At 36.8% G+C, this 26,136-nt stretch overlaps 1 protein-coding gene across 8 annotated transcripts in view; it reads right to left on the bottom strand.

Moving 5' to 3' along the window:
* Positions 1-26,136, bottom strand: part of EPS15 (epidermal growth factor receptor pathway substrate 15) — a 147,715-nt gene that overhangs the window by 74,374 nt on the left and 47,205 nt on the right. For 4 of the 8 annotated variants that reach the window (XM_069591188.1, XM_069591177.1, XM_069591167.1 and 1 more), the window contains exons 9-12: positions 17,600-17,689; positions 16,486-16,631; positions 14,721-14,877; positions 10,494-10,579 (exon numbers count right to left, since the gene is read on the bottom strand). In XM_069591188.1, the coding sequence (XP_069447289.1) occupies positions 10,494-10,579; positions 14,721-14,877; positions 16,486-16,631; positions 17,600-17,689 (479 nt within the window). Of the gene's footprint in view, positions 1-10,493; positions 10,580-14,720; positions 14,878-16,485; positions 16,632-17,488; positions 17,690-26,136 lie in introns of all 8 variants that reach the window. The other 4 variants (XM_069591145.1, XM_069591137.1, XM_069591127.1 and 1 more) reach the window with 1 other exon arrangement.

The following is a 26,136-nucleotide window of genomic DNA, read 5'->3' on the forward strand; positions in this document are numbered from 1 at the left end:
TTATTCTTATTTTCATTTTACAGATGAAGAAACAGGCACAGATAGGTAAGTAACTTGTCTAAGTCCTGACAGGAATCAAACAGGCAATCTGGTTAGAACACCCATGTTCTGAAATATATACTATATTGACTAATTAGAAATTATAAGAAACAGTTGGTATGTCACACAGAGCTCAGAGACTACTGGGGAAAGACATATAATTCAGTATCGTAAGTGTTCTGAGAGAAGGATATTAAGTTCTCTGATCTGAAGTGGGTATCAAGAAAAATTTCTTAGAAAAGTTGTGCATTCCTCATCTGAAAAATCAGGATAAGACTGCTCACCCTTCAGTGATGTTGCAAGAATTAAATAGGAGAACTTATATAAAGCAGGCATAGCACAATGCCTAATAACTACTATTGTAATCATCTATCCTGTTTACTGGCCCGAAATCAGGATAACAAACTGGCCTGACAGGATGTAGCTTTACTTCCTAATGTTCTGGCTAAAAAGACAGAGACAGGAAGGAAGTAGAATCTGGGAGAAGACAAATAAATATTAACTCCTGCCTCAGCATAATCCAGGAGAAGGCAATGGCACCCCACTCCAGTACTCTTGCCTGGAAAATCCTATGGACACAGGAGCCTGGTAGGCTGCAGTCCATGGGGTCGCCAAGAGTCAGACATGACTGAGCAACTTCGCTTTCACCTTTCACTTTCATGCACTGGAGAAGGAAATGGCAACCCACTCCAGTGTTCTTGCCTGGAGAATCCCAGGGACGGGGGAGCCTGGTGGCCTGCCGTCTATGGGGTCGCACAGAGTCAGACACGACTGAAGTGACTTAGCGGCAGCAGCAGCAGCATAAGCCACCACCACCACACTAAGTGACTGAAACAATTTCTTGGTATGTTTCACCTTTCATTGCCAAGAACTTCTATATTTAAGCCACTTTACTTTCAGAGCAAGGGTTCTTAAAAATTGGTTCATGGATAGTTTCAAGGGTCTAGGAACTCCTGAAACAAATGCAAGACGGTGTACATGCATAAATATGTTCTTTTTTTTCTGGAGGTAGGGTCTAATAGCCTTTTTCAGATTCTCAAAGGAAATCCCTGACACAACAGATTGGCAAATAGGAAAAAAAACAGTCTATTAACCTTAATGTTCCTGTGAGAATTAAAACCCCTTCTGTCTATAAAATCTTCTTCTATAGTCTTCAAAATAAACTATTATTCAGAAGATCCTTTGCTTTATTTAATCTTTAAAGATAGTTTCTAGACTGCCATAAGCTTTTCATGAATTAAGTCTGGGAATTACTTTAATATTTATAATATTCTTTGTTTATTCAACCTGTACTGAAATTTTGCAGTGTCAGGCACTGTTTGCATTAATTTCTAGACATAACCAAATGAGTAAGACACAGACCCTACCCTGAAGTAGTTCAGATTTTTCTTTTTAAAAAAAGGATATATTAAAAAAAGATCACATTAAAATGTGGTGAGTACTATCCTTAAAAGAATGAAGACTCTCTAAGTAGAAAGGAAAGAAAAACTAGCAATCAAGGTTTCAGGAAGGGTTTGACAAAGGAGATGATATTTAAGCTGGGCCTTAAAGCAGGAATAAAGTTTACAAGGTAAAGGTGTGCTTAGACAAAGGGCAACAGTAGGATCACAGGCACAGAAGAATAAAAACTGGTGGCATGCTGAACTGAGAGGTAATAAGCCCACCCACCATATGGCTAGAGAAGAGGAATGAAACTGAAATGGCAGATTAAAGCATTATGCTGACCACTGAGAGAGGGGCCAAGAGCAAACACACAATATCTGTTCTAGGAGGTTTACTGTGGAAGCAGCGAAGACAAAGAAAGAGACTTTATGCCATACTCGAAAAGTGAGATGGATCATGCTGGGGATATGGAGTCAGTAAGGGATCCCAGTTGTATTTTCTATATCAGCTGGAAGAAGGATAGTCTCAATGAATGAAGGAGAGACTCAAAGCACACAGTTTATTAGGAGGTTATAGCAGTGATCCAGATAAGAGGTAAAGGCTAATTCTAAGACAGAAAAAGCAGAAAGGACAGGACTGATTTCAATAATACTGAACAAATTATTTTCTCTATATACTTATCATATAAGCTATGTCTCTCTCTACATATATAGTATATAGTATCTACTTTATATATTTTATCTATTTTATATTTTATATATATATATATATATATATATATATGGGCTTCCTTGGTGGCTGAGATGGTGAGTCTGCCTGCAATGTACGAAACACAGGTTCAATCCCTGGGTCAGGAAGATTCCCTGGAAAAGGGAATGGCAACCCACTCTAGTGTTCTCGTCTGGAAATCTCATGGACGGAGGAACCTGGCAGGCTACAGTCCATGGGGTTACAAAGTCAAACATGACTGAGCAACTAATACACACACACACACACACATATATATGGTGTCTATTTTATATATATACATGGTATCTATTACATACCCGGTGGCTCAGCAGTAAAGTGCTGGAAATGGTGGTTCGATCCCTGGGTTGGGAAGATCTCCTGGAGAAGGAAATAGCAACCCATTCCAGTACTTTGTCTGGAAATCTCAAGGTCAGAAGAGGCTGGCAGGCTACAGTCCATGGGATTGCAAAGAGTTGAACACAACTAAGCATCCACTCTCAGCTCAAACAGTCATATAAGCTAAGCAGTAGGGATTAACAGTGAACAAGCAAACAGTCCCTATGATTAAGAAGTGCATACTCTAGTGAGGTATCCAAATAAAACAGACAATTACAATGAAGCATGGTAAATGCTATGACAAGTGTAAATTTAAAAATTATGTAAGATAAGCCCTTAAATAAGATTTGATAGGTATAGGGGTTGAGAAGTAGTCAAGAGATGGCTTTCCCTTCCAGTGGAAATGTTGTCTAAGGTAAGATCTGAAGGATGAAGAGGAGTTGATCAGGCAAAAGACAAGAGAAGGTAGGAAAGGTTTCAAGAAACATTTCAAAAATAAAAGAAGAAAAATGAGAAGATAAATCTCAGGTTTCTAGCTTGAGTTACAGGAAGTGGTGATGTCACTGAGAAAGGAAAACAGACTAGGATAGTGGTCAGGGCAAGATTACAAAGTCACGTCCTACTGAACACTCAGATGAAAATACTAGTTGGGTAATGAAAAACACAGGTGTTCAGTTCAGGTGAGAGATCCAGGGATTAGATTACTATAACAATTGCCTTCCCATAAGTTAAAAATATTATACTAATTTAAGCTGATTGATATAATTAAATTCCAATACAGCAAATGCTAAAGGAACTGTATAAAAAAGTTAAAGAAACAGCTGACAAAAAGTCACCCTGCTTCAAGCTACCAATGTGCTATATTTTCAACTAGAAACAATTTGGTGAACTAGAGAAGAAAACAAAACCTCATTTTCTGACTGATATCAAAGAACATTCTTTACCTAACCAACTCTTGAGGTTATATATATTAATAGTTTTTTACATCTCCATTACTGCCAATGCTCAAAACAAATTATTATTCTAAGAAACATATTTCTTCCTTCATTGTGCTTTTCTGTATTTTCCAAATTTTAATGACTATGTATTATAACCACCACTGAGGCGAAAAAATCTTTTAAAGCACCATATTCTGTATACACTCATTACAATTTCATAGTATGTATGTTGTTTATTTGCAGATTTGGTCCCTGGACTAAAATTAAGTATCTTCATCTGAAAATCAAATAAATAAGAAGGAGCAAATCTTTTGTCACATAACAATTTAGTAAAAGCCATAAAAAAATCTGTTTAAATCCTTTTTTCTGTTTAGCAGTTATACACATCACAGTCTGACATATTAATAAAAGAGTTCATTCAAAGGCTATAGAAAAAATTGTTATTCATAATAACAAAAGCCACGCTTTATAATATAATATCTCAAAGGCTTGGTGAAAGTGACCAAATACCATTTACCAAACTGAATTTTAACAACTGTAATTTTATCATGGGTAGATAACTCTTATTATGACATTACTGAAGCTGACAGATGATGGAAGTTTGCCTGCATTGTTCAGTTCACTTCAGTCACTCAGTCGTGTCTGACTCTTTGAGACCCCACGAATTGCAGCACGCCAGGCCTCCCTGTCCATCATCATCTCCCGGAGTTCACTCAGACTCACGTCCATCGAGTCAGTGATGCCATCCAGCCATCTCATCCTCTGTTGTCCCCTTCTCCTCCTGCCCCCAATCCCTCCCAGCATCAGAGTCTTTTCCAATGAGTCAACTCTTTGCATGAGGTGGCCAAAGTACTGGAGTTTCAGCTTCAGCATCATTCCCTCCAAAGAAAGCATCACTAGAACAAAGCTAGCGGAGATGATGGAATTCCAGTTGAGCTATTTCAAATCCTGAAAGATGATGCTGTCAAAGTGCTGCACTCAGTATGCCAGCAAATTTGGAAAACTCAGCAGTGGCCACAGGACTAGAAAAGGTCAGTGTTCATTCCAATCCCAAAGAAAGGCAATGCCAAAGAATGCTCAAACTACCACACAACTGCATTCATCTCACACGCTAGTAAAGTAATGCTCAAAATTCTCCAAGCCAGGCTTCAGCAGTACGTGAACCATGAACTTCCAGATATTCAAGCTGGTTTTAGAAAAGGCAGAGGAACCAGAGATCAAATTGCCAACATCCGCTGGATCATCGAAAAAGCAAGAGAGTTCCAGAAAAACATCTATTTCTGCTTTATTGACTATTTCTGCCTACACTGTAGTTCTCACCTAAAGTAAAAGCCTAGGGAAAATATTTTCACAAGTGTCAAATCAAGTATAAATGTATTTCAGATTTATAAAATGTGACTATAATTTAAAATTTAATATGGTTTTGAGGCTCTAGGATTTTCTTAATAAGGCAGTTGTGTAATATGCTACATATGTTCTTTTCTGTTATTAGCTTGTAATTCACCATACAAGACTGACAGTACAACTTAACATTATGGTAACCAGAAGTAGTGAAAGCTCAGTTTATCAAAATGTAATTAATATTACAAATGTTTGTACTAGCAAGAACATTTAACATACAATGCTTTACCTCCTATTAAAACTCACTACAAAGACATTCCATATGTAAAATAACTACTGTTGAAATCGAGCAAGCCCTAGAATATTGGGGTGTCTATTTTCACAGGCTTGAGAGGCATAGATGACAAGTATTTTCAAATCTAGCTACTATTTAACGCACATTTCTCATAACACAAGCAAATATGCTAATGGGCCATTTATAGATCATATGAAAATGTAGTCTATACACCATTAAGAGACTAATCCAATGTTTATTTTTTTCAAACCAAAATAAAAATGTTCTAAATCTTAATCAAAAGCTGTATTATATAAGAGAAAAAATACAGAACTAGAACTTATACAACCAGGTTTGGGTGCCAGCCAGCACTGTTGCTGACCTGATGTATGACTTTGATTTTTTTTTCCCAAAGAGTAAGAAATAAATTGGATTATGTAATCTCCAAGGGTTTGTTTTTATTTGTGTTTCACTTTCTAGGATTCCAACAGTAGAAGCTTTATGTAATAGGCAACGGGTCACTTTTTTGAGCTGAAAATGAGAATCTGGCAGAATTCAGTAGAATTCAGATATGTCAAAACTAAACATTCACATTTTAAAAAGGTGCCCAAAGGAGACAAGATGGCGGAGGAGTAGGTGGAAGTGGAGTACATCTCTCTCCATGGATGCATCAGGAATACATCTTCAGATGCAGAAGATCTTATAGAGCATCAGCTGAGAACTAGCAGGAGTCCCTGACCATCGGTAAGGAATATACAGATCCACGCAAAACTCGGTAGAATGAAGGAAGGAAGGGAAACAGAGGAAGACAGTGAACAGAACCAATCTGCACCTGGGGGTTTGGGGAGCTGAACCAGGGTTGAGATCCCCACATCAGAGCAACTAGTTGGAACAGAAGGGAAGCACTTGAGGCTATTGGAGAGGGAAGGTGACCTGTAACAGTCTGAATGGAGTGAGAATGACACAGACAATCTGTGCCATGGCCCTACATACCCCGGATGGGGATGCAATTCCACCAGAATGCATGGTGACTGGGAGATGGAGAATAGAGACTGGCGAGCAATTCCAGGACAAGCACTGCTGTTGACCACGGGGAGATGGTCCGAGGAGATGAGGAGGAGGAGAGCATGGCAGGGAATGTCTTTGGAAGAAAGCCAGGAAGCCATGGAGGCAGGGTGCTACTGCTGAGTCACAGGGAAAGGATGGAGCCCATCACTGTAGCTTCTCTCTCCACATGCAAATGCCGGCAGGTGACCAATAGACAAAGACCCCTGAGATGGTGGTCCTAACTAAGGGTGCCAGACACACTGGGCAATAGAGAAGGACCAGCCAGAGAGGCCTTTGAATACCAGCTGCCAGAGGTTAGAAAAGGATTCTAAAAGCACCGTATTTTCCATGCCTGTGGCAACGGGCTTCACTGCACACCTGGCACCACTAGAGTTCCTGCAATACAAGCAGCCATGCCACCTCCACATTCGGTCCTCACTGGGGCAGAGCAGCCAGACGCTAGGAAAAAACCCTAACAGTGCCGTATCTCTTGAGTCCGTGGTTACTGCTGTCCATGAGCTGCCAGGGTTCCTGTGATCCAAACAGCCATGACATCTCCATGCCCAGTCCTCACTGGTGTAGACCTGAGTCCTCCAGGGCAGCCTCAGCAGCAAATTCCCATGGATGACCCACATGCAGAGGTAAGGATAAAAACACAATTGAGCTCCAGGAGCAGAATGGCTAAGGAAGAGGATTAAAAACCTTTCCACCAGCAGTATAAGCTGTGGACTAAGTCCACATAATCAACTGCATAGATTCTGTGTCTATGATATATATAAAAATAAGACAATGAGTGTTCCCACAAAAGAAAACACCTAGCTCTAGCAGCTATGGACACTGGAGGCAAGAATACACAGGAGCAGGCCCAGATTAGAGTCTGAGCTGTCCCTAAAGCAGGTCAAAGTGATCTTGAGAAAGAAAGAGGACCTGGTGGAATAGACCTTCCTGACTTCAGACTATACTGCAAAGCTACAGTCATCAAGACAGTATGGTACTGGCACAAAAACAGAAATACGGACCAATGGAACAAGATAGAAAGCCCAGAAATAAACCCATGTGTCTCAGGGCACCTTCTTTTTGACAAAGGAGGCAAGAATATACAATGGAGAACGTAAGTCTCTTCAGTAAGTGGTGCTAAGAAAACTGGCAGCTATGTGTAAAAGAATGAAACTAGAATACTTCCTAACACCATACACAAAGATAAACTCAAAATGGATTAAAAACCTAAATTTAAGACCAAAAACTATAAAACTCTTAGAGGAAAACATAGGCAAAAGACTCTATGACATAAATCATAGCAAGATCTTCTGTGACCCACCTCCTAGAGTAATGTAAATAAAAACAAATACAAACAAGTGGGACCTAATTAAACTTAAAAGCTTCTGCACAACAAAGAAAACCATAAACAAGATGAAAAGACAACTCTCAGAATGGGAGAACTGCAAATGAAGCAGGTGACAAAGGATTACTCTCCAAAATATAGAAGCAGCTCGTAAAGCTCAATATCAGAAAATCAAACAACCCAATCAAAAAATGGGAGGAAGATCTAAACAGACACTTCTCCAAAGAAGACATACAGATGGCTAACACTTGAAAAGATGTTCAAAATTGTTTATTAGAGAAATGCAAATCAAAACTACAATGAGGTATCACCTCACACTCGTTAGAATTGCCATCATCAAAATATCTGCAAAAAATAAATGCTAGAGAGGATGTGGAGAATAGGAAACCTTCTTGCACAGCGGTGGGAATATAAACTGATACAGCCACTATGGAGAACAGCATGGAGATTTCTCAAAAAACTAGGAATAAAACTATCATATGACCCAGCAACCCCACTACTGGGCATATACCCTGAGAAAACAACAATTCAAAAAGACACATATACCCCAATGTTCACTGCAGCACTATTTACAATAGCTAGGATATGGAAGCAACCTAGACGTCCACTGACAGATGATTGGATAAAGAAGTTGTGGTACATAGATATATAATGGAATATTAGCCATAAAAAGGAATATTTTAAAGTCTGTTCTAGTGAGGTGGATGAACCTAGAGCCTGTTATACAAAGTGAAGTTAAGCCAGAAAAAGGAAAACAAATACCGTGTATTATTGTATCTATATAGGTGCATATAACCCTACACCAGTCCAATCAGATTGACTCTTAGGGCTTTTGCAGGAACTGCCAGAAGACAGTAACTTCACTAGATTTGAAATAATAGGTACATGAAACTCAGATGTGCAATAACCCCCCTGACAACATAATAGGAAAGTCTACCTGAGAATGGAACCACCTAGTGGAAGTGAAAACAGGAAACGGAGAGAGCAAGAGAACTGATTATATCATTTTAGCCCCAGGGCAAAGCTATGCTTTAAGCTATCCCTACCTCTAAGAGGCCTTAGTGAATAAATTCACTCTCACTTATTCAGCCTGGGTTGAATTCTTTTTTACAACTGAAAAAAATCATTAACTTTCTCTACAATAATTTCAATGTAGTCTCATGGATGAGGAAAGATCTTTCCCAAGTTCTTGCCATATAGCCCAGCTGCATCATTTAATTTCCTTATGTCTCAATATCATCAACAAAATAAAAGTATCAGCCATTATCTGCTTTAAAGTGATGTGAAGGTTAAAAAAAGTTTGTGTAAGTAAAATGATATTTAAATCCAATGCCCTATAGATGGAAAAGTGGTTTCACTTTTTTAAAAATTACAATTTTATTTATTTTTTATTTTGGGCTATGGTGGACCTTTTGTTGTTGTGCAGGCTTTTCTTTAGTTGAGGCAAGCAGGAGCCAGTCTCTAGTTGCAGTGCATGGGCTTCTCATTGAGGTGGCATCTTTTGCTGTCGAGCACAAGCTCTAGGGTAAGGGGGCTTCAGTAGTTGTGGCCCATGGCTCAGTAGTTGTAGCTCCCAGGCTGCAAAGCACAGGCTCTAAAGTTGTGGCACACGGGTTTTGTTGCTCTGCAGCATGTGGGGTCTTTCCAGATCAGGGATTGAACCCATGTTTCCTGCATTAGCAGGCAGATTCTTTACCAATGAGCCACCAGGGAAGCCCTCACTATTTAAAAAGAAATTTTAGGAAATCATTTTTACAATATGCATTATTATAAAAGTTTATAGGGACAAGGAGATTAACTAAGAATACCTGCTATATTTAGATTCAAATCTAATTGTATTCAAGTCCATTTCTACACAGTACATGTGTATAAGAAAGAAAATTCAACTCCAAATCAAGTAGTCTTGAGATCAGGTATTAATTCTACCGCTTATAGGTTTGTATGACTTTCAGTAAAATAACCTCTCTAAGCATCTTAACTCTGTACCTGTAAAACAGAACAGTAATATCTATCTCAAGTTACAAAGTTTTTGTGAGGATCAATGGCAACAGTTACAAAAGCTCTTGGTATGGTGTCTGCATATAAAATTCCTTCAATAAAATGTATTAAATAATGTTTTCCTAATGTGTTATTCCATCCTAAAGGAGATCAGTCCTGGGTGTTCTTTGGAAGGACTGATGCTAAAGCTGAAACTCTAATACTTTGGCCACCTCATGCAAAGAGCTGACTCACTGGAAAAGACTCTGATGCTGGGAGGGATTGGGGGCAGGAGAAGAAGGGGATGACAGGAGGATGAGATGGCTGGACTGCATTACCAACTCAATGGACATGAGTCTGGGTGAACTCCGGGAGTTGGTAATGGACAGGGAGGCCTGGCGTGCTGCGATTCATGGGGTCGCAAAGACTCAGACACGACTGAGCGACTGAACTGAACTGAACTGAATGTGTTATTCAAATACCTAAAGTTGGAGGAAAAATTATTTCAGGGGAAAGGGAGGGACAAAGTTAGGAGTTTGGGATTAACATAAACACACTACTACAAATGAAATAGAAAATCAACAAGGACCTACTGAAGAGCATAGGAAACTATACTCAATATTTTGTAATAACCTATGAGGGAAAAGAATTTGAAAAAGAACAAGTGTATGTATGTGTATATATCTATATACGTATATATGTGTGTGTGTGTATATAAAAGGAATATATATGTATAAAACGATCATTTTGCTATGCACCTGAAACTAACACAACACTGTAAATCATACTTCCAAAAAAAAATTAAATTTTTATGATATACTTATTTCACTGACAATAATCAAATAGTACCTTATAGTTGATGGAAGGCCATTATTTATTTGGAAGTGACTTTTTCTTTATTCAGTGCTACACAAGAAAATAGTACATCCTGCAATTAAAGGTTGCCTTAGATTTAATAAGGTACACTGATTCCTTTTAAGAACTATAGTAGTTAACCAAATAAACTAGTATTTACCAAGATTTACATTAGAAACAGAAAAGAGTGTGTGTGTATTTATATAGTCAGGTATAATTTTACTTTACATACCTCTGTAGGTCAACTATTTCATTGTTAAGGGTATCTAGCTCCTTAATGGCAGAGAAATCTGCAACAGGACTTGATCCTATGATGTTCTAAAAACAAAGAGTTCACAATTACCACATTATTACTATGAAATTGCATGTAGAAAAGCATTAAAAACGTTTAAAAGTACGGACAAATGTTTTATGGTATTACTAACACTTTTAATTCATTTAAGAAAACTATCGTATCTAGTGTAATTTCACACACATACATACAGTTATATACTAAGACATATTCCCTTAAAACTCTCTAAAAGCTGTTGTTCTATAATATATACCACCATTTGAGATCTCAATATCTTCATCACTTATCTTAGCCTGTCTAGAACACTGCAATAAAGAAGATAACAGATTTATAAACTAACTCCTCCACTGAAGCATAAATTTCTTGGGGAGATGAATGGTGATTTATTTGTATCAAATAAATGATGGTTGATTTTATTTAATTAAACAAATATTTACTTTCCTTAAATACTTTCAGTGTCTCCTCTATTTAAACTAAAGCCAACCACCCAGCATATTCCACAGTAAATATTAATATCACCATACATGAAACTATCTTCATATGATATAATTTACATAAGATTTTCTTTTGATAATGAAGATATCAGAATTAGTCTCTGAATGGTATTTGTATTTAGAAAACCCAGCTGATTTATTCTGGGTCCTGCTATTTTACTAGCTGCATGATTTCACTGTAAAACAGGGAAATAATCTCTCGCCTGCCCACTTCAAAAATTAAATATTGCATATGAAGTCATTCTACAAAGTTTATGATATTTTACAAATGTAAGCTATTATAATTAACTTCAGAAAATGCTCTTTAAAGATAGAAAGCCTCGCAATGACTTGCTTCCACTCTGGCTCAATTTCCTTTGTGAACCATTTTTGTCGCCTTACATAACCGGCTGAAGTCAGGGCAAAAAAATAATTGTTCCTTCGAACACTTGACCTACACCCTATGCTACAAGCAGATTGACAAATAACGGGATGATCACCATTAGGAAATGTTAAAACTGAGATTTAAACATGTAAAACTAAGATATATTGAGGACCTTATTAGCAGAACACAAAACTTACTATTATACTTATGCTGCTATGAACTTAATGTATGTCACCAACTTGCACAACAGAAGAAATCTGGAAGTTCACAATATCCTATCTGCTCATAATTATAAAGGTTTACAAATAACTTAAGTACTAATCTGAAAACTGTAGCGCTGTAGGTAAGGCAGGTATTATTATAAACCTCATTTTAGAATTAAGGAAACATACTAAAGGACTTGCTTAAAGTTGAACCCAGCTAATAGGCAATATTGTCAAGAGACTTCTAATTAAATTCAAGTGCTATTTCACATTATGCCCCTCAGCACCTGCAAACTAAGACTATTTAAATAAAACTATTATCCTAAAAACCAACCCGATAAACAGATACATGCATAAAATGTGGCAAATAATCATGTCTATACTTCTTTACGCTACACTGCATAACAGTCCTCATGTGCTTTGTTTTGATTATCAACACCAAAATTAGGATCAATTAATATTCAATTAATGCTAGTCTCAATTTTATATTAATTACAGATCTGTACCAAATATACCTCTTACAATGTTTTAATATGTGTTTCACTAATACACAGACCCTTATGATTCCATATTAAATTGGAAATTTTAAAGTGAGTTTCTGAATGTGACAAGTATTTATTTACCAGGATTTTAACTTATGAGCTAAGCCTGGCCAGACAATTTGAATGGTGAACAAAATGAAAAATAAGCACTTAGTCTCACTTTCATCACCTAAGAGTAACTTACATCACCTAAAAGCTACTGAGAACTTTGCTATCAGAGGTGCAAACAAACCAAGAAACTCATGACTCCCACACCTCATCACTCTAACTCAAAAAAAGTGACTCACATTTGACAGTCTTTCACTATTAAAAATATCATCAAATAAGAATGAGATAAGTAAGTTTAACTTCAAGCAAGTTATAAAGTGATACCACAGATGACTCCAGAATGAAGTTTACTTAATTGGTACAGATTAGTGTGCTTGTGTGCGACAGTTACTGACACAAAAATTAAACTCCCATTCCAGAGCAATAAAATGATATTCAATCAGGAAGCATGGAAAGGTACAGCTAACAATATATAAGGCATAAGAAGAAAATGTACTTTTTTATGTTCCCTGGTCACAGAATACTTTCTCTAACCCTGTTTTGTTCATTACAGAAAAGTTCCACTTTGGTGATTCTAAGTGGATCAGAGAGCATAAGGAAGGCAAGTTAAAATGCACACAAGGACCAAGTGACAGACATGTGACAAAAGCATGCTGTTTAGGTATTTTCTCTGCATCAACTTAACTGCATAAAAAAACCGCTAATTTCAAAATGTGTCTTGTAAACCAAAACCTGTAATGCTAACAAAGGCATAAAATAAAGCTCTAACCTTGAGAGAGTAGAGTTAAGAAACTGACAGTACAAGAAAGGCGAAAAGCAGAGTGCTGCAGAATGGAAAAAATAGTCCAAACTAGAAAAAACACAGAAAGGAAAGCAACGTTCAAAAAAGGATTAGTCAAAGCTGCAAAAATGCAGTTCTAAAAAAATTAGATTATAAAGAGAAAATAGATTATTTGAACGACAAAACAAATGCAAATTTTAATTTTTAAGGTTAAAATTATTGGTTATAGGTAAGACAACAGTGATAAAATCCCATTTTAATGAATACTGGTATCTCACATAGAAGTACCTATGCTCTAGTGAATGGACTTTACTAAATCTGCTAAACTGAAAATTCTGTATAGCAGATGCAACTCAAAGTGTCTACTAATTAGAGCCTTTGATGAACAAACATAATTTGCTTCAGAAAGTTCTGCTGTATGTGTACTCTGTGTTGGTGGGAGATTCAGTGGGTATAAAATGAAGAGAGCAAGGGAAAGAAAACAGTCTATATAAGTGAAAGAAGATGAAACAACACATCATTCCATAACTGAGGTACAGTTATAGCAGGGGGAATAAATACAAGTTTGTAATCTTTATCTTTGCAGGTGGCATCACTTTTAGCCTTCTCCAACTTAGGGAATCCATGTCTTACATCAAAATAAATCTCAAAAATTCACAAAATGCTCCTCCCCAAACACTGACAAAGCAGATTATCAAACAGTAACTCTACTTGAAAATAAGAATAAAAACTCTTACACATAACTTCTATACTTAGTGGCTATAAATTTCCATTTAGTTGAGTAGGAGAAAATAATCTAATTTTGATTTATTCGATTTGTTAAAATGGGATTTTTAAACCTATGCAACAAAATTAATGCAAAATAGTATACTGACAATTTTAAAGAGAACTCTCCTCATATCAAATATATGACAACTCCTATATATATATAACTTTAAAGAAGCACCACAGTCATGGTTACTTTGTAGGTCACAAAATATTTAAAGATATGAAGTTCATAGTTTTAAGGCAAACAGCCACTAGAATAGGCAGGCTCTTTTAAAGCTCTATTACAAGGCCAAGGTATTATAAACCACAATATTAGGAAGTGTTTCTAGATGAGAAAAGAAAAATCAAGATACAGTATTACTAAAACATGTAGTTTTGAAAATCCCCACTAGTGGCCAGAACCAAAAGTAGCTAAAACCTGTTTCTAACTGTTCAGATATGAAATGTGGTTGCATGTTCAGGAATAGAGGTCATCCATATGGCAAAAGCCACATAGGTTTTTTCCTCAAAAAGTTTTTCTTTTCTTTTTATGTAAAATCAACAACACGTAATCATAATCTCTTAGGTTTTATTTTCAAATTCGTAGTTTTCTCCAAGTGTGAATTATCATAATAATTTAATATTAATAATACACATAATAATTTAATTCTTATAGATTTCATTTAAAATCAACTCTATTAATAAAAATAAATTCACAAATCCAAGAGGGGAAAAACAAGATCAAATTTTTCCAATTTTCAGAAAACATGGTTGCCATACGTGTGATGAATGATGGGAAAAATGAGCTATAGCCCAAGGATATCATACAAGGCATTGAACATATTTATAGGTACAAATTAAACTACAAACAGTATACTGCTCTGTTTCTAGCCAGATACATTTTCTCCACTATTCCATACAAACTGAGTTTGTCATCTGACACAGCATTTGTTTCTGTTAACTGCATTAAGGTTTTAAGCTGTCTCACCTTTTGTAAAGTGGCCCTATCTGATGGCGGGATCATCTCAGGAGTAAGATTGTGAGGAGGATCAATGCCCTTTATTAACTTCTGATTGATTAAGTGAAAAGCCAAGGCAAATTGATCTTTTGAAAGCTTCCCACAGTTCTTTGTGTCACATAATGCCCTGCACAAAGAAACAAAATGAACAGTATATAAATGCCACAACTAACATTCTAAAAATCCAGGGGAAAATGACTATGCAGCTTTAAAATAATCATCATTTGAATTAAAAAAGAGTCACACCAACTCATGGCTAGCCCAAAACTCACTAACATGTTAGAAGAGAGATATTAGCTATTAATAAAATGGTAAGAAAGAGAGACCATTCACCTTGGTGCTGAGCAGGGGGATCTATAATTTGGGTTTGCTCTATGCTTTCTTATTGATTTCCAGAATCACTACAAAGTAAAAGTTGTGGTGGGCCAATAGTCTCTGCTCCCAACATTTTACACATTAAAAGATGTTAAATAAAACCTAAAGTTTCGACAAATTTGGTTCGTTCATGGCATTAGAATGATTATAAAACAAGCAAAACACCCTGTGTCAGCTTGTTTCTTGCAACTTTTGAAGTAGGAGGATATAAGGTCCCCAAATCAAAGAAAAACAACAGCTGCAAATGGAGATCACGTGTGGAAAGAAGGCAGCAATCTGGAAACCTTTACAAAATTACTTGAAGAGAAACAGCAATGTTTTATTCTATTTGCTTTTTCCTTTTTCTAAACCTCAGCTTTCTAAAGTTCTGATCTGAATGATTCACCGAAAACCAACGTGGCCTAACAAAAAGACTACAGACTATGGTGTCAAAGAAACCTTGAATTCCACTTTTTTACTTATTTCTTCTTATGAAGTTGGCCATACTTTTTAACCTCTCCAAGCCTAAGTTTCTTCATCTACAAAGTGGAGATAACATCCATCTTGCAAAGTTACTGTGAGAATTAAAGACAAAGTACATAAGAAGTTTGGGCATAATGGGAAGCCCATGACAGCTGCCATTTATTCAGCATAGTGCCCAGCCTAGGATCTACTATCCTTTGTTCTTTCCTATGTTCCTTTTTGCAACTATGTGGTACCATTTTTGATGTCTGCCCCTTGAAACCTCATGATAACTAACCTCAGTATAATGAGACACATTGGCAGCAGGCTCACTATAAAGCATTTTCATTATATATTATCTCATTTAATGTGAAATTCACTAAAGATGCTGAAGTTTGTCACTTTTAAAGACCAAGTGTGTAGTTCCCATGTAAAGATGTAAGTATACATATATTCTACAGAATTATACAATAATGCTTTCAAGATTCTGCTTTTTAATACTGTTTAAATTTCAGAATTTTGGATTCTCCTTTAAAAACTGAAGTTTAATAGCTGATATAAACCAATGCTGGATTTTAACATTCTAATAACTGACACTGTCAACCTCATAAAATTATAGGTAACCTATCTTCAAGCTTTTGTCCACTACTCAGAAGAAATCATCAAGAGGGAGGGGATATATGTATAATTATGGCTGATTTGCGCTGTCCTATGGCAGAAACCAATACAATACTATAAAGCAATTCTCCAATTAAAAAATAAATTTATTAATAATAAAATCATCAGACAAAAGTTTCACTACAAAGTTCTAAAACAAAAACTGTCCTACTTACTAATGCCTAAAATATTAATAAGAATGTACAAAAGTAGAGCTGATACAGAACCATTATTTGTTTTTTAAATCAGCTTAAAGTCTTACCAAATATGGGCTAGTAAGGCAGAAGGTAAGCCTGTCTTCAGGAAGATTTCACGGACTTCCAATCCTGACACAAATCCATCCATATCTTTATCAGTTTTCAAGAAGATTTCATCATATTTAGCTTTTTCTGCAGGGGATACAATCCACTACAGGAAAAAAATACATATATATATGTATTTTTGCCAAAATGAAACAAACTTTCAAGTGTCCCCTTTCAAGTCATGACAGTATCTGTCACAAATTCTCAGCAACTCTATCCCACTAACTATACCAACAGTGTGTCACTTCCATCACACCCCAACTGAAATGCTGTGATGAAGAGAAAATTACAGGAAAAAAAATATAGGTTAGATATAGGGCCTATATTTACAGATGCCCATTTTATTTTGTTTTAATAATGAGTAAATTCAAGCACAGTTAACTCTTGACTTATGAATGACCATATTAATATATGTAACTGGGAGAGTTTGTAAAAAGACTCAGATAATTCTAAATCTCCATTTTTTTACAGTTTCATTCTGCATTCTTAACTGTAGCTGAACAGTTAAGAATCAGGTGGCTGATTTGCATATTCTGTCATTATTTTCCTTCACTCAACCTAACAAGCAGCTGGCTACAGGAAAAAAAGTCCTTGGACAACACAAAATTGGATAATTTGACCCCCAAAGAATCAAGAGTTAACTTGACATTAAACTAACAAAACATCTAATAACTACGCCAGAGCAAGCATGCCAGATTAACACAGTGTATCTTTTATCTCCAACTTGAATTCCAGGTAGATCAAGGCAAAGCCAACAAAACATCCATATGACCTAAGTAAGGCCAAATATAGGAGAGGATTATCTGTCTTCTCTAGGACATCACATTAGACAAGTTCAACCAGAGGGAGCCCTGAAGTTTGATCCCTTTGATTGTTCCTTCTATCTTCATCAAGCGATCAGTTGTTAAATGCCATGCACTTTGTTTTTTTTTTTTAAGTTCTTTAACAATGATAAATCTATACCTGTCTTAACGGTGCTTTGGTAGGTAAAATGCCTACTGGTAGGAAGGAGTGGTAAGATTCCTTGGCTGATGCTGAAGAGGGGATCAACCGCATAGGGCCTGATATACTGACCGTTTTCCTCTTAGAAGGTGGCACCAAGGCTGGAGGCAAGGACATTGGCACAGGTTCTTTCTCCAGTGCGCAGTATACCAAAAACATGGCCTTCAAAACAGATGAACCAGAGTCATATATATTAAAACCACTTAACAACAGCCACCCACGAATTAATTTTTGTTCAACAAAAAGCATATTCAAGCTGCCTCAAATCCTTTTATTAAGAAATTAAGCTAGGAAGGAAAGAAAGAGGAAAAAAGGGAGAGATGAAAGGAAGGAGGGATAAAGGGAAATAAATTAAAACTAAGCAAATTTTAGGAAGATATCTGAGCAGTAAAGACTCAGACACACACCCTTCAACTACAAGTCTTGTAATGTCTAATGAAAACAACCTGGGGGAAAAAATTTTGCAAAGAAAGAACTTCCCTAATATATAAAGAATTCCTACAAATTAACAGAAAAAAAAAAACACACAAAATCCAGTAGGAAAATGGATTAAAAGATAATTTCTAGAAAAGTAAATACTACAATTGGCCCATCCTTTAACTTACAAAAATATGCTCACTTTCACTCACAAGAAAACAAAGTTAAAACTATATGAAAAACATCCTTTCCCATCGATCGACAAAAGTCCAGAGTTTCATAACACAATTTTGTTAACTACAATGGGCAAACAGACACTCTCGTACATTGCTAGTGAAAGCTCACACTAGTACCAAGCCTATTGTAAGGCATTTTGGCAACATCTACCAAATTACTGACTTCTCATTTGGCTTAGCAATCTGATATCTGGGAATCTATCTTTACATATTCTCTACCTATCTACATAGGAAAGGCTGTATGAAACAGGTTATTAATTAAAGAATTGTTTATATCAGCACTTAAGTGCTCATCAACAGAAGACTGGTTTAAAAGACTGGTATATCCATACAATGAAATACTATCAAACAAACCTAAAAAAAAAAAAACCCACCAAACCCATGGGAAATATTCTGTGTCTTAACTGCAGTGGTACCTTCACAGAAATACACAATTGTCAAAACTCATCAAATTATATATTTAAATTGAATGCAATTCATTGTATGTAAAGTAGTCCTCAATAAAGCTGACCAGAAAAAAAGAATCATGGAGCACTTTGTGTGAAAAGATATCCAAAATACAATGTTAACATGAAATTAAGTATAGTGTTGAACACTGTGTATGTATAATAGTGTATAATCTTTGCAGTAACAGGATAATAGTTACTCAAATTTGTTTCAGTTTGCATTAAGAAATTCTAGGGGTATAAACAAAGGCAGGATACATAAGAATATATAGAGTAGGTGTAAATGGAGCAGTTGAGGGCAAGGATGAGACTGATATTTTTTCCACTGAATATCCTTTTATACTGAACTGATTTATGAATCATGAAACTATTTTACCTATTAAAAGTTATTTTTAATTATAAAATACAAAAAAAAAAAACCCACAAACTTTCTATCTTCAAAAGCTTGAATCACCAGAAACAAAACAATCTGGCTAGCACATACTTTCAACCAAATTTACAATATATGTGAATATATTAGCTTGGCACTGAGTTAAAAGAAGTGAATAACATGCACATTAAGGTCAGCATTCCTCTTGTACAGATGGGAGTCATTTCCTGGAAAAGTGGACACTTGAAGCAAAAAAGCTATGTCAGCCATCTGCTGCCAATAGACAACACATTTTTTTAAAGTTAAAAAAAGTATTGCTAAGTTCATGTTGCGTTGAAAATAGTTTTCCTGACAACTGAAGTCAAAATTTTTTCCACCAAATAAAACAGAAAAAGTGAACAGTATGCTGTTATGATTGTTTGATTTCCTATTGTACTTAATCAGTGTATCATTAAAACTAATACAGCAACTGAATCCAATGACGTACACTTGTCAAAAACAAAAAACCCACACACACGAAGAAAACAAACCTCCTTCCCCCAAAACCTGGCCAGCAACTAGTTTTTAAACTGACAAGTTCAAAAAAAAATAAAATAAAATAAACTGACAAGTTCTAGGTACTAGCAAACACATTTGCACAGCTAGAGAGAGACACTTAACTAAGAAGCATTTCAAACATGATTTCAAGGTAAAAGCATCAAAAATAAACCTAAGCTTACTCAGAGATATAGACAACAGGAAAAGAGGGTACTTTTGTTTCACTGCTGCAGTCAATTACCACTAGTGGCTCACTTTCTTTTTTTTCATCCTCTATGCTTCCAGAGAGTATTTCTCAAAATTTAGTGGCCACCAGAAACACCTGGAGGGTTTGTTAAAACACAGGTTTTTCAACCCAACCCCAGTGACTCTTATTCAATTAGTCTGAGGTTAACGCCTGAGAATTTGCATTTCTAGTAAGTTAACTGGTGATACTGATGTTATTTATGGGAGACCATACTTTGAGAATCAGTATTTTAGGAGTTTCCTAAGGAGTTCTGGTTGCTCATTGGTTTACTCAATCAGCTGAACTGCCAACATCTAATAACAGCAATCTAGGATGAAAATATCAGGTGTTTTTTATGTCTTCCAAGTCATACATGCTTCCCTCATCAATTTAGTTCAATAAATTATTTACTGAAAAGTTTCTTGCCACCAGACACTGTACTAGGCATTACAAATACACAAGTAAAGGGATCTTTCATTTTAACAATCCAACAGGAGCAAACAAGTGAAACATAAATTTCAATGCAATGTGAACAAGTTGAGAGAGATTCTTAATAATTCTCTAAGTCCCAAAAACTCTTCATATAATGAGGATACAACAAATAATACTGACAAAAATTCACGACTTTCAGTCTAAGAACTTACCTAACAGAAAAATTTAAGAATGTAAAAATGAATAAATAGGAAGACAGAATATAAGGTAAAAGAGTCATGAGTATCTCTCTCCAAGGAGGAAGGAAGGAAAAGGGGGAAATTACAGTGTAGAAACTTTGCAAACACAGCCTTAACCAAGTGATGAAGGTTAATATTACCAGTGATGGCATATGGACATCATGTACCCCGTGCCCTACTTGCCAATAAAAGTGATGAGAGAGGTATTCTACATCTGTGGTATTCTTTTCAAAAACTCATACCCTCCAGTTAATTATGAGAAAAACACTTATTTCTAGATTGGAAGACATTCCACAAGATACCTAGCTAGTACTCCTAGATAACGTTAAAAGTTATAGGAAAAAAGGAAACACTGAGAAACTATCAAAGACCAGAGAGACTGAGAATACATGGCAATTAAATGTAGTGTGGCAGCCTAGACGGAATCCAAGGACTGAAAGGAAACACTGCTGCTGCTGCTGCTGCAAAGTCACTTCAGTCGTGTCTGACTCTGGGCAACCCCACAGACGGCAGCCCACCAGGCTCCCCCATCCCTGGGATTCTCCAGGCAAGAACACTGGAGTGGGTTGCCATTTCCTTCTCCAATGCAGGAAAGTGAAAAGTGAAAGTGAAGTCACTCAGTCATGTCCAAGTCATGTCCGACTCTTCGCGACCCCATGGACTGTAGCCTACTAGGCTCCTCTGTCCATGGGATTTTCCAGGCAAGAGTACTGGAGTGGGGTGCCATCGCCTTCTCTGAAAGGAAGCACTGGTGAATTGCAAACAAGGTCTAGAGTTCAATTAACAGTAATGTACCAATGTTGTTTTTAGTTTTGACATAAGTACCATGACAATATAATATGTTAATATTGTAAGAGAAGTGGGGTGAGGGGTATTGAAGAAGTCTCTGTATTTTATCTACAACTTTTCCAAAATTTAAAGCTATTCTAAAATTTAATAAACATAAAAACAAATCAAAATCAGCATGATCTAGAAGGCCCAGGTTCAGCTCTCGCTCTGTCACTAACCGATCTGTGCTTAAAAGAGCTAATGTACAGGATCTTGTTCAACTCTAAAATCTATGATAAAAGCATAAGCTCATTTACCAAATATTAAATTATTAAATTTAAGAGTCTTCACTTTAAGTTTAAAAACCATGGTTTCAGACTCAATAAAACAAAGAAATAGGACTGCACACTGATAGAACTCATTCCAACAAAAGGAACAATAGACTTTAACATAATTATTAGTCATTTCCCAATATCATAATTTTTTATTTAGTTTTGGTTGCGCTGGGTCTTTTGCAGCACATGGGCTCAGTAAGTGCAGCATGTAGAGCCCATGGACTTCAGGATCTGTGGCGCACAGGCTCAGTGGTTGCAGCTCATGGGTTCTAGAGTGTGGACTCAGTAGCAAGACCCAAGCTGGGGCACCTAGATTTAGTTACTCTGCAACAGGTGGAATCTTCTTAGACAAGGGATCAAACCCATGTTGTCCCCTGTACTGGCAGGCAGGTTCTTATTCTCTGTATCACGAGGGAAGCCCTCACAATTTTATATATTATGGTATTTTGAGTTTTCAAACAGATACCAGAGGAAAATTTGACTCATTCATAAAATGTCCCCTTAATGCCCTATCAGACATTCTCCTCAGCTAAGTAAGTCAGAAGTAAAACTCAGGAAGATGTACTTCCAATATCCTTATACTCTAGTCATATAATTCATTCATGAGAAAATAGAATACTGGTAATAGTCACTGACATTTAAAAAATCTGCATTCAAGGATGTAGAAATTATTTTTTGCCATCTTATTTTTGTGTGTATACATACACACATGACTGCAGTCACCATCAGCAGTTATTCTGCGGCCTGGCACTGCAGCCATGAAATGAAGAGACACTTGCTCCATGGAAGAAAAGCTATGATAAACTTGGACAGTGTATTGAAAGGCAAAGACATCACCTTGCAGACAAAGGTCCATATAGTCAAAGCTGTAATTTTTCTAGTAGTCAGCTACGGATGTGAGAGTTGGCCCATAAAAATGGCGAGGCACTGAAGAATTGATGCTTTCGAATTGTGGTACTGGAGAAGACTCTTAAGAGTCTCTTGGACTACAAGGAGATCAAACCAGTCAATCCTAAAGAAAATCAAGCCTGAATAGTCATTAGAGGGACTGGTGAGTGCTGGAGCTTAAGTTCCAATACTCCGGCCACTTGATGTGAAGAGGTGACTCATTAGAAAAGATCCTGCTGCTGGGAAAGATTAAAGGCAAAAGGAGAAGGCAGCAGTAGAGGATGAGATGGCCAGACAGCATCACCAACTCAATAGCAATGAATCTGAACAAACTCTGGGAGATAGTGAAGGACAGGGAAGCCTGGTGTGCTGTATGTAGTTCATGGGGTTGCAAAGGGTCAGACACGATTTAGCAACTGAACAACAATAACAATATGTACATAACCATCTCAAAAGTCATTTTATGAACTACAGAAATGATCTCTGAAAGTAGTTTCCCAAGTCATTTTAATTGTGGCCAGAACCCAAGGCATGCCAAGGCCTAACCTTTACAAATTTAGTTAAAAGAAAAAAAGAAAAACTCCACCAAGATACTCTAGATTCTGGATTTTTAACTAAAAGCACTAGATTTCAGAGAAAAGCATTTACCTTTGCAAAGAAATAAGTACTGTTGACTAAAAGTTCACATACAACAGAAGTTGTAAAAGTTAGAATATCTCACTATCTTCAACTTTATTTATTCTAATTAAAAAAGTAAACCAACCCAAAAATCCCACCTATGCTATAAAAGGAAAGAAAGAATTTGGTTTGGTTATGAATTTTAAAGATTAAGTCTTGAACATAAAGATGCAGGTTCAACCAAATTTTGGTTCATTAATGAAATAAGAAGCTATTGTTTTCAAAAGTCCATATTGTAATTCAACAAACCAAATTAGAATTTCTTATGAACTTCATTTTTATTTATTCCCATTCAAAAAATAAACACACACTTTGGCTCTGGGACAATTGCCTGCATGTGGCCACATATGCAGGAGAAAAGCACTCCAGTCTGCACCCTTACATCTGAGTAGACGCAGTGCAGACTTTTATCTGGGATGGTTTTTTCTTAAATAGCACTACAGAGCCTTCCTTTTCAGAACACTCTCACGTGGTTTACTCTCTACTTTCTCAGAGTTTGCCAAAGATGGCTGTATCTAGGTTGCATTAGGAAGACTTGATAACAGGGCTCTCAGGACCTCTGTGCTCGGTTCCTGCTAGAGTGCCCAGTGAGGAAGAGAAGACAAGATGTTGGAATAGAAGACCTTGAGCTTACTCCTCCAGAGGAACATCAACATGACAACTAACCACTGAACAATCATCAATAAAAAAGACTGGAACATACAAAAAAAAAATTCTACATCCAAAGACAAAAAGGAAATCACAATAAGACAGTAGGAGGGGCACATCTACTATATAACCAAATCCCACACCTCTGGATGGGAGACTCACAAACTGAATATAATCATATAGTAGAAGATCTCCCGAGGAGAGAGAGCTCTGAGCCCCACATCAGGCTCCCTGGTCTGGGGGTCTGGCATCAGTAGGAGGAGACCCCAGAGCCCTTGGCTTGGAAGGTTAGCGAGTCTTACTCTACAGGACTGGGGGAAACAGAGACTACACTCTTGGAGGGTGCACCCAAGGTCTCATGTGCACTAGGAACCAAGGAAAAGCAGTAAATTCATAGAAGCCTAGGCCAGACCTACCTGTTGGTCATGGAGGGTCTCCCACCAAAGTAGGGGGTGGGTGTGGCTCTCTCTTAGAACACAAAAGCTAGTGACAAATATATCCAGAAGATATCTTGCTTGGGACATTAGTACCAAGACCTGACCAAGCCAATAGCCTGTAGGCTCCAGTGTTGGGATGCCTCAGGCCAAACAACGAACAGGGCAGGAACACAGTCCCATCCATCAAAAGATAGGCAGCCTAAAGACTTCCTGAGACCACAACCACCTCTAGACATACTCCTTGACATGGCACTGTACACCAAAGAGCCAAGATCCAATTCCACCCATCAGTGGGCAGAAACCTGCCCCTAACCACTAGGAAGCTAGACCAGCCTCACCCAACAGGGGTCAAACACCAGAAGCAAGAAATAAACAGTGCCACAGCCTACACAACTGAGTCTGCAAACACAGGTCAGAACCTACCCTGGGACCAACTGGTTCCTGGCCACTGTGATGAGAGGGGAGTATACGGCTGGTACACAGAGGACATCCTCTACAGAAGGCCACTTCTCCAATATCGAGAAATATAACTAACTTTCCACATACATAAAAACACAAATAGAACTTTAGACAAAAGGAGATGGCAGAGGATTATGTTCCAGACAAAGGAACAAGATAAAACCCCATAAAAACAACTAAGTGACATGGAGATAGGCAATCTACCCAAGAAAGAGTTCAGAGTAATGATCACAAAGATGATCCAAGAACCTGGGAAAAGAATTCAAGCATAAAGCAAGAAGTTACAATAAGTTTTTAACAAGTAATTAGAAAAAATAAAGAACCAAAGATAGTTGAAGAATACAATAACTGAAATAAAAAATAAACTAGAAGGAATCAATATAAGAATAAATGAGGCAGAAGAATGGATAAGGGAGCTGAAAGAGTACTGGAAATCACTGCCGTGGAACAGAGTAAAGAAAAAAGACTGAAAAGAAACGAGGACAGTTTAAGAAACCTCTGGGACAATGTCAATCACAGCAACATTGCATTATAGGGATCCCAGAAGGAGAAGAGAGAGAAATGGCCTGAGAAGATAATACTTACAGAGGTGACAGCTGAAAACTCCCCTAACATGGGAAAGGAAGCAGTCACTCAAGTCCAGGAAGCACAGAGAGTACCATACAGCATCAACCCAAGGAGGAACATGCTGAGACATAGTAATCAAACTGACAAAAATTAAAGAGAAAGAAAAAATATTAAAACTAACAAGTGAAAAGCAACAAATGACATACAAGGATATCTCCATAAAGTTATCAGCTGAGTTTTCAGCAGAAACTTTACAGACAGAAGAGAGTGGCATGATACATTTAAAGGGAAAAGGGAAAAGCCTACAACCAAGAGTACTCTGCTCAGCAAGGCTCTTGTTCAGATTTGATGGAGAAATCAAAAGCTTTACAGACAAGCAAAAGCAAAAAAGAATTTAGTACCACCAAACCAGCATTATGACAAATGCTAAAGGAACTTCTCTAGGTGGAAAAGAAAAGGCCACAATGAGAAACAAGAAAATTATGAAATGGGAAAGCTCACTGGTAAACGCAAACCTAGAGTAAAGGTGGGAAATCATCCACACACAAATATGGTATCTAAACCAAAAATCGTGATGAGAGTACAAAAGCAAGGTATCTGAAATGCATTTGAACTAAAGAGATCAGCAACTTAAAACAATCATGGAAATATATATAGACTGCTATATCAAAACCTTCTGGGAACTGCAAACCAAAAAATCTATAATTCATATATACACAAACAAAAAAAAAGGAATCCAAACACAACACTAAAGAAAGTCATCAAATCACAAGTGAACAAAAGAGAAAAGGAAGAAAAAAGACCTACAAAGACAAATTCAAAACAATTAACAGAAACAGCAATAAGAACATACATAGCAATAATTACCTTAAATGAAAATAGATTAAATGCTCCATCCAAAAGACACAGACTAACTGAATGGATAC

This window comes from Ovis canadensis, chromosome 1 (assembly GCF_042477335.2).
Source record: "Ovis canadensis isolate MfBH-ARS-UI-01 breed Bighorn chromosome 1, ARS-UI_OviCan_v2, whole genome shotgun sequence".
Classification (NCBI taxonomy): Eukaryota; Metazoa; Chordata; class Mammalia; order Artiodactyla; family Bovidae; genus Ovis; species Ovis canadensis.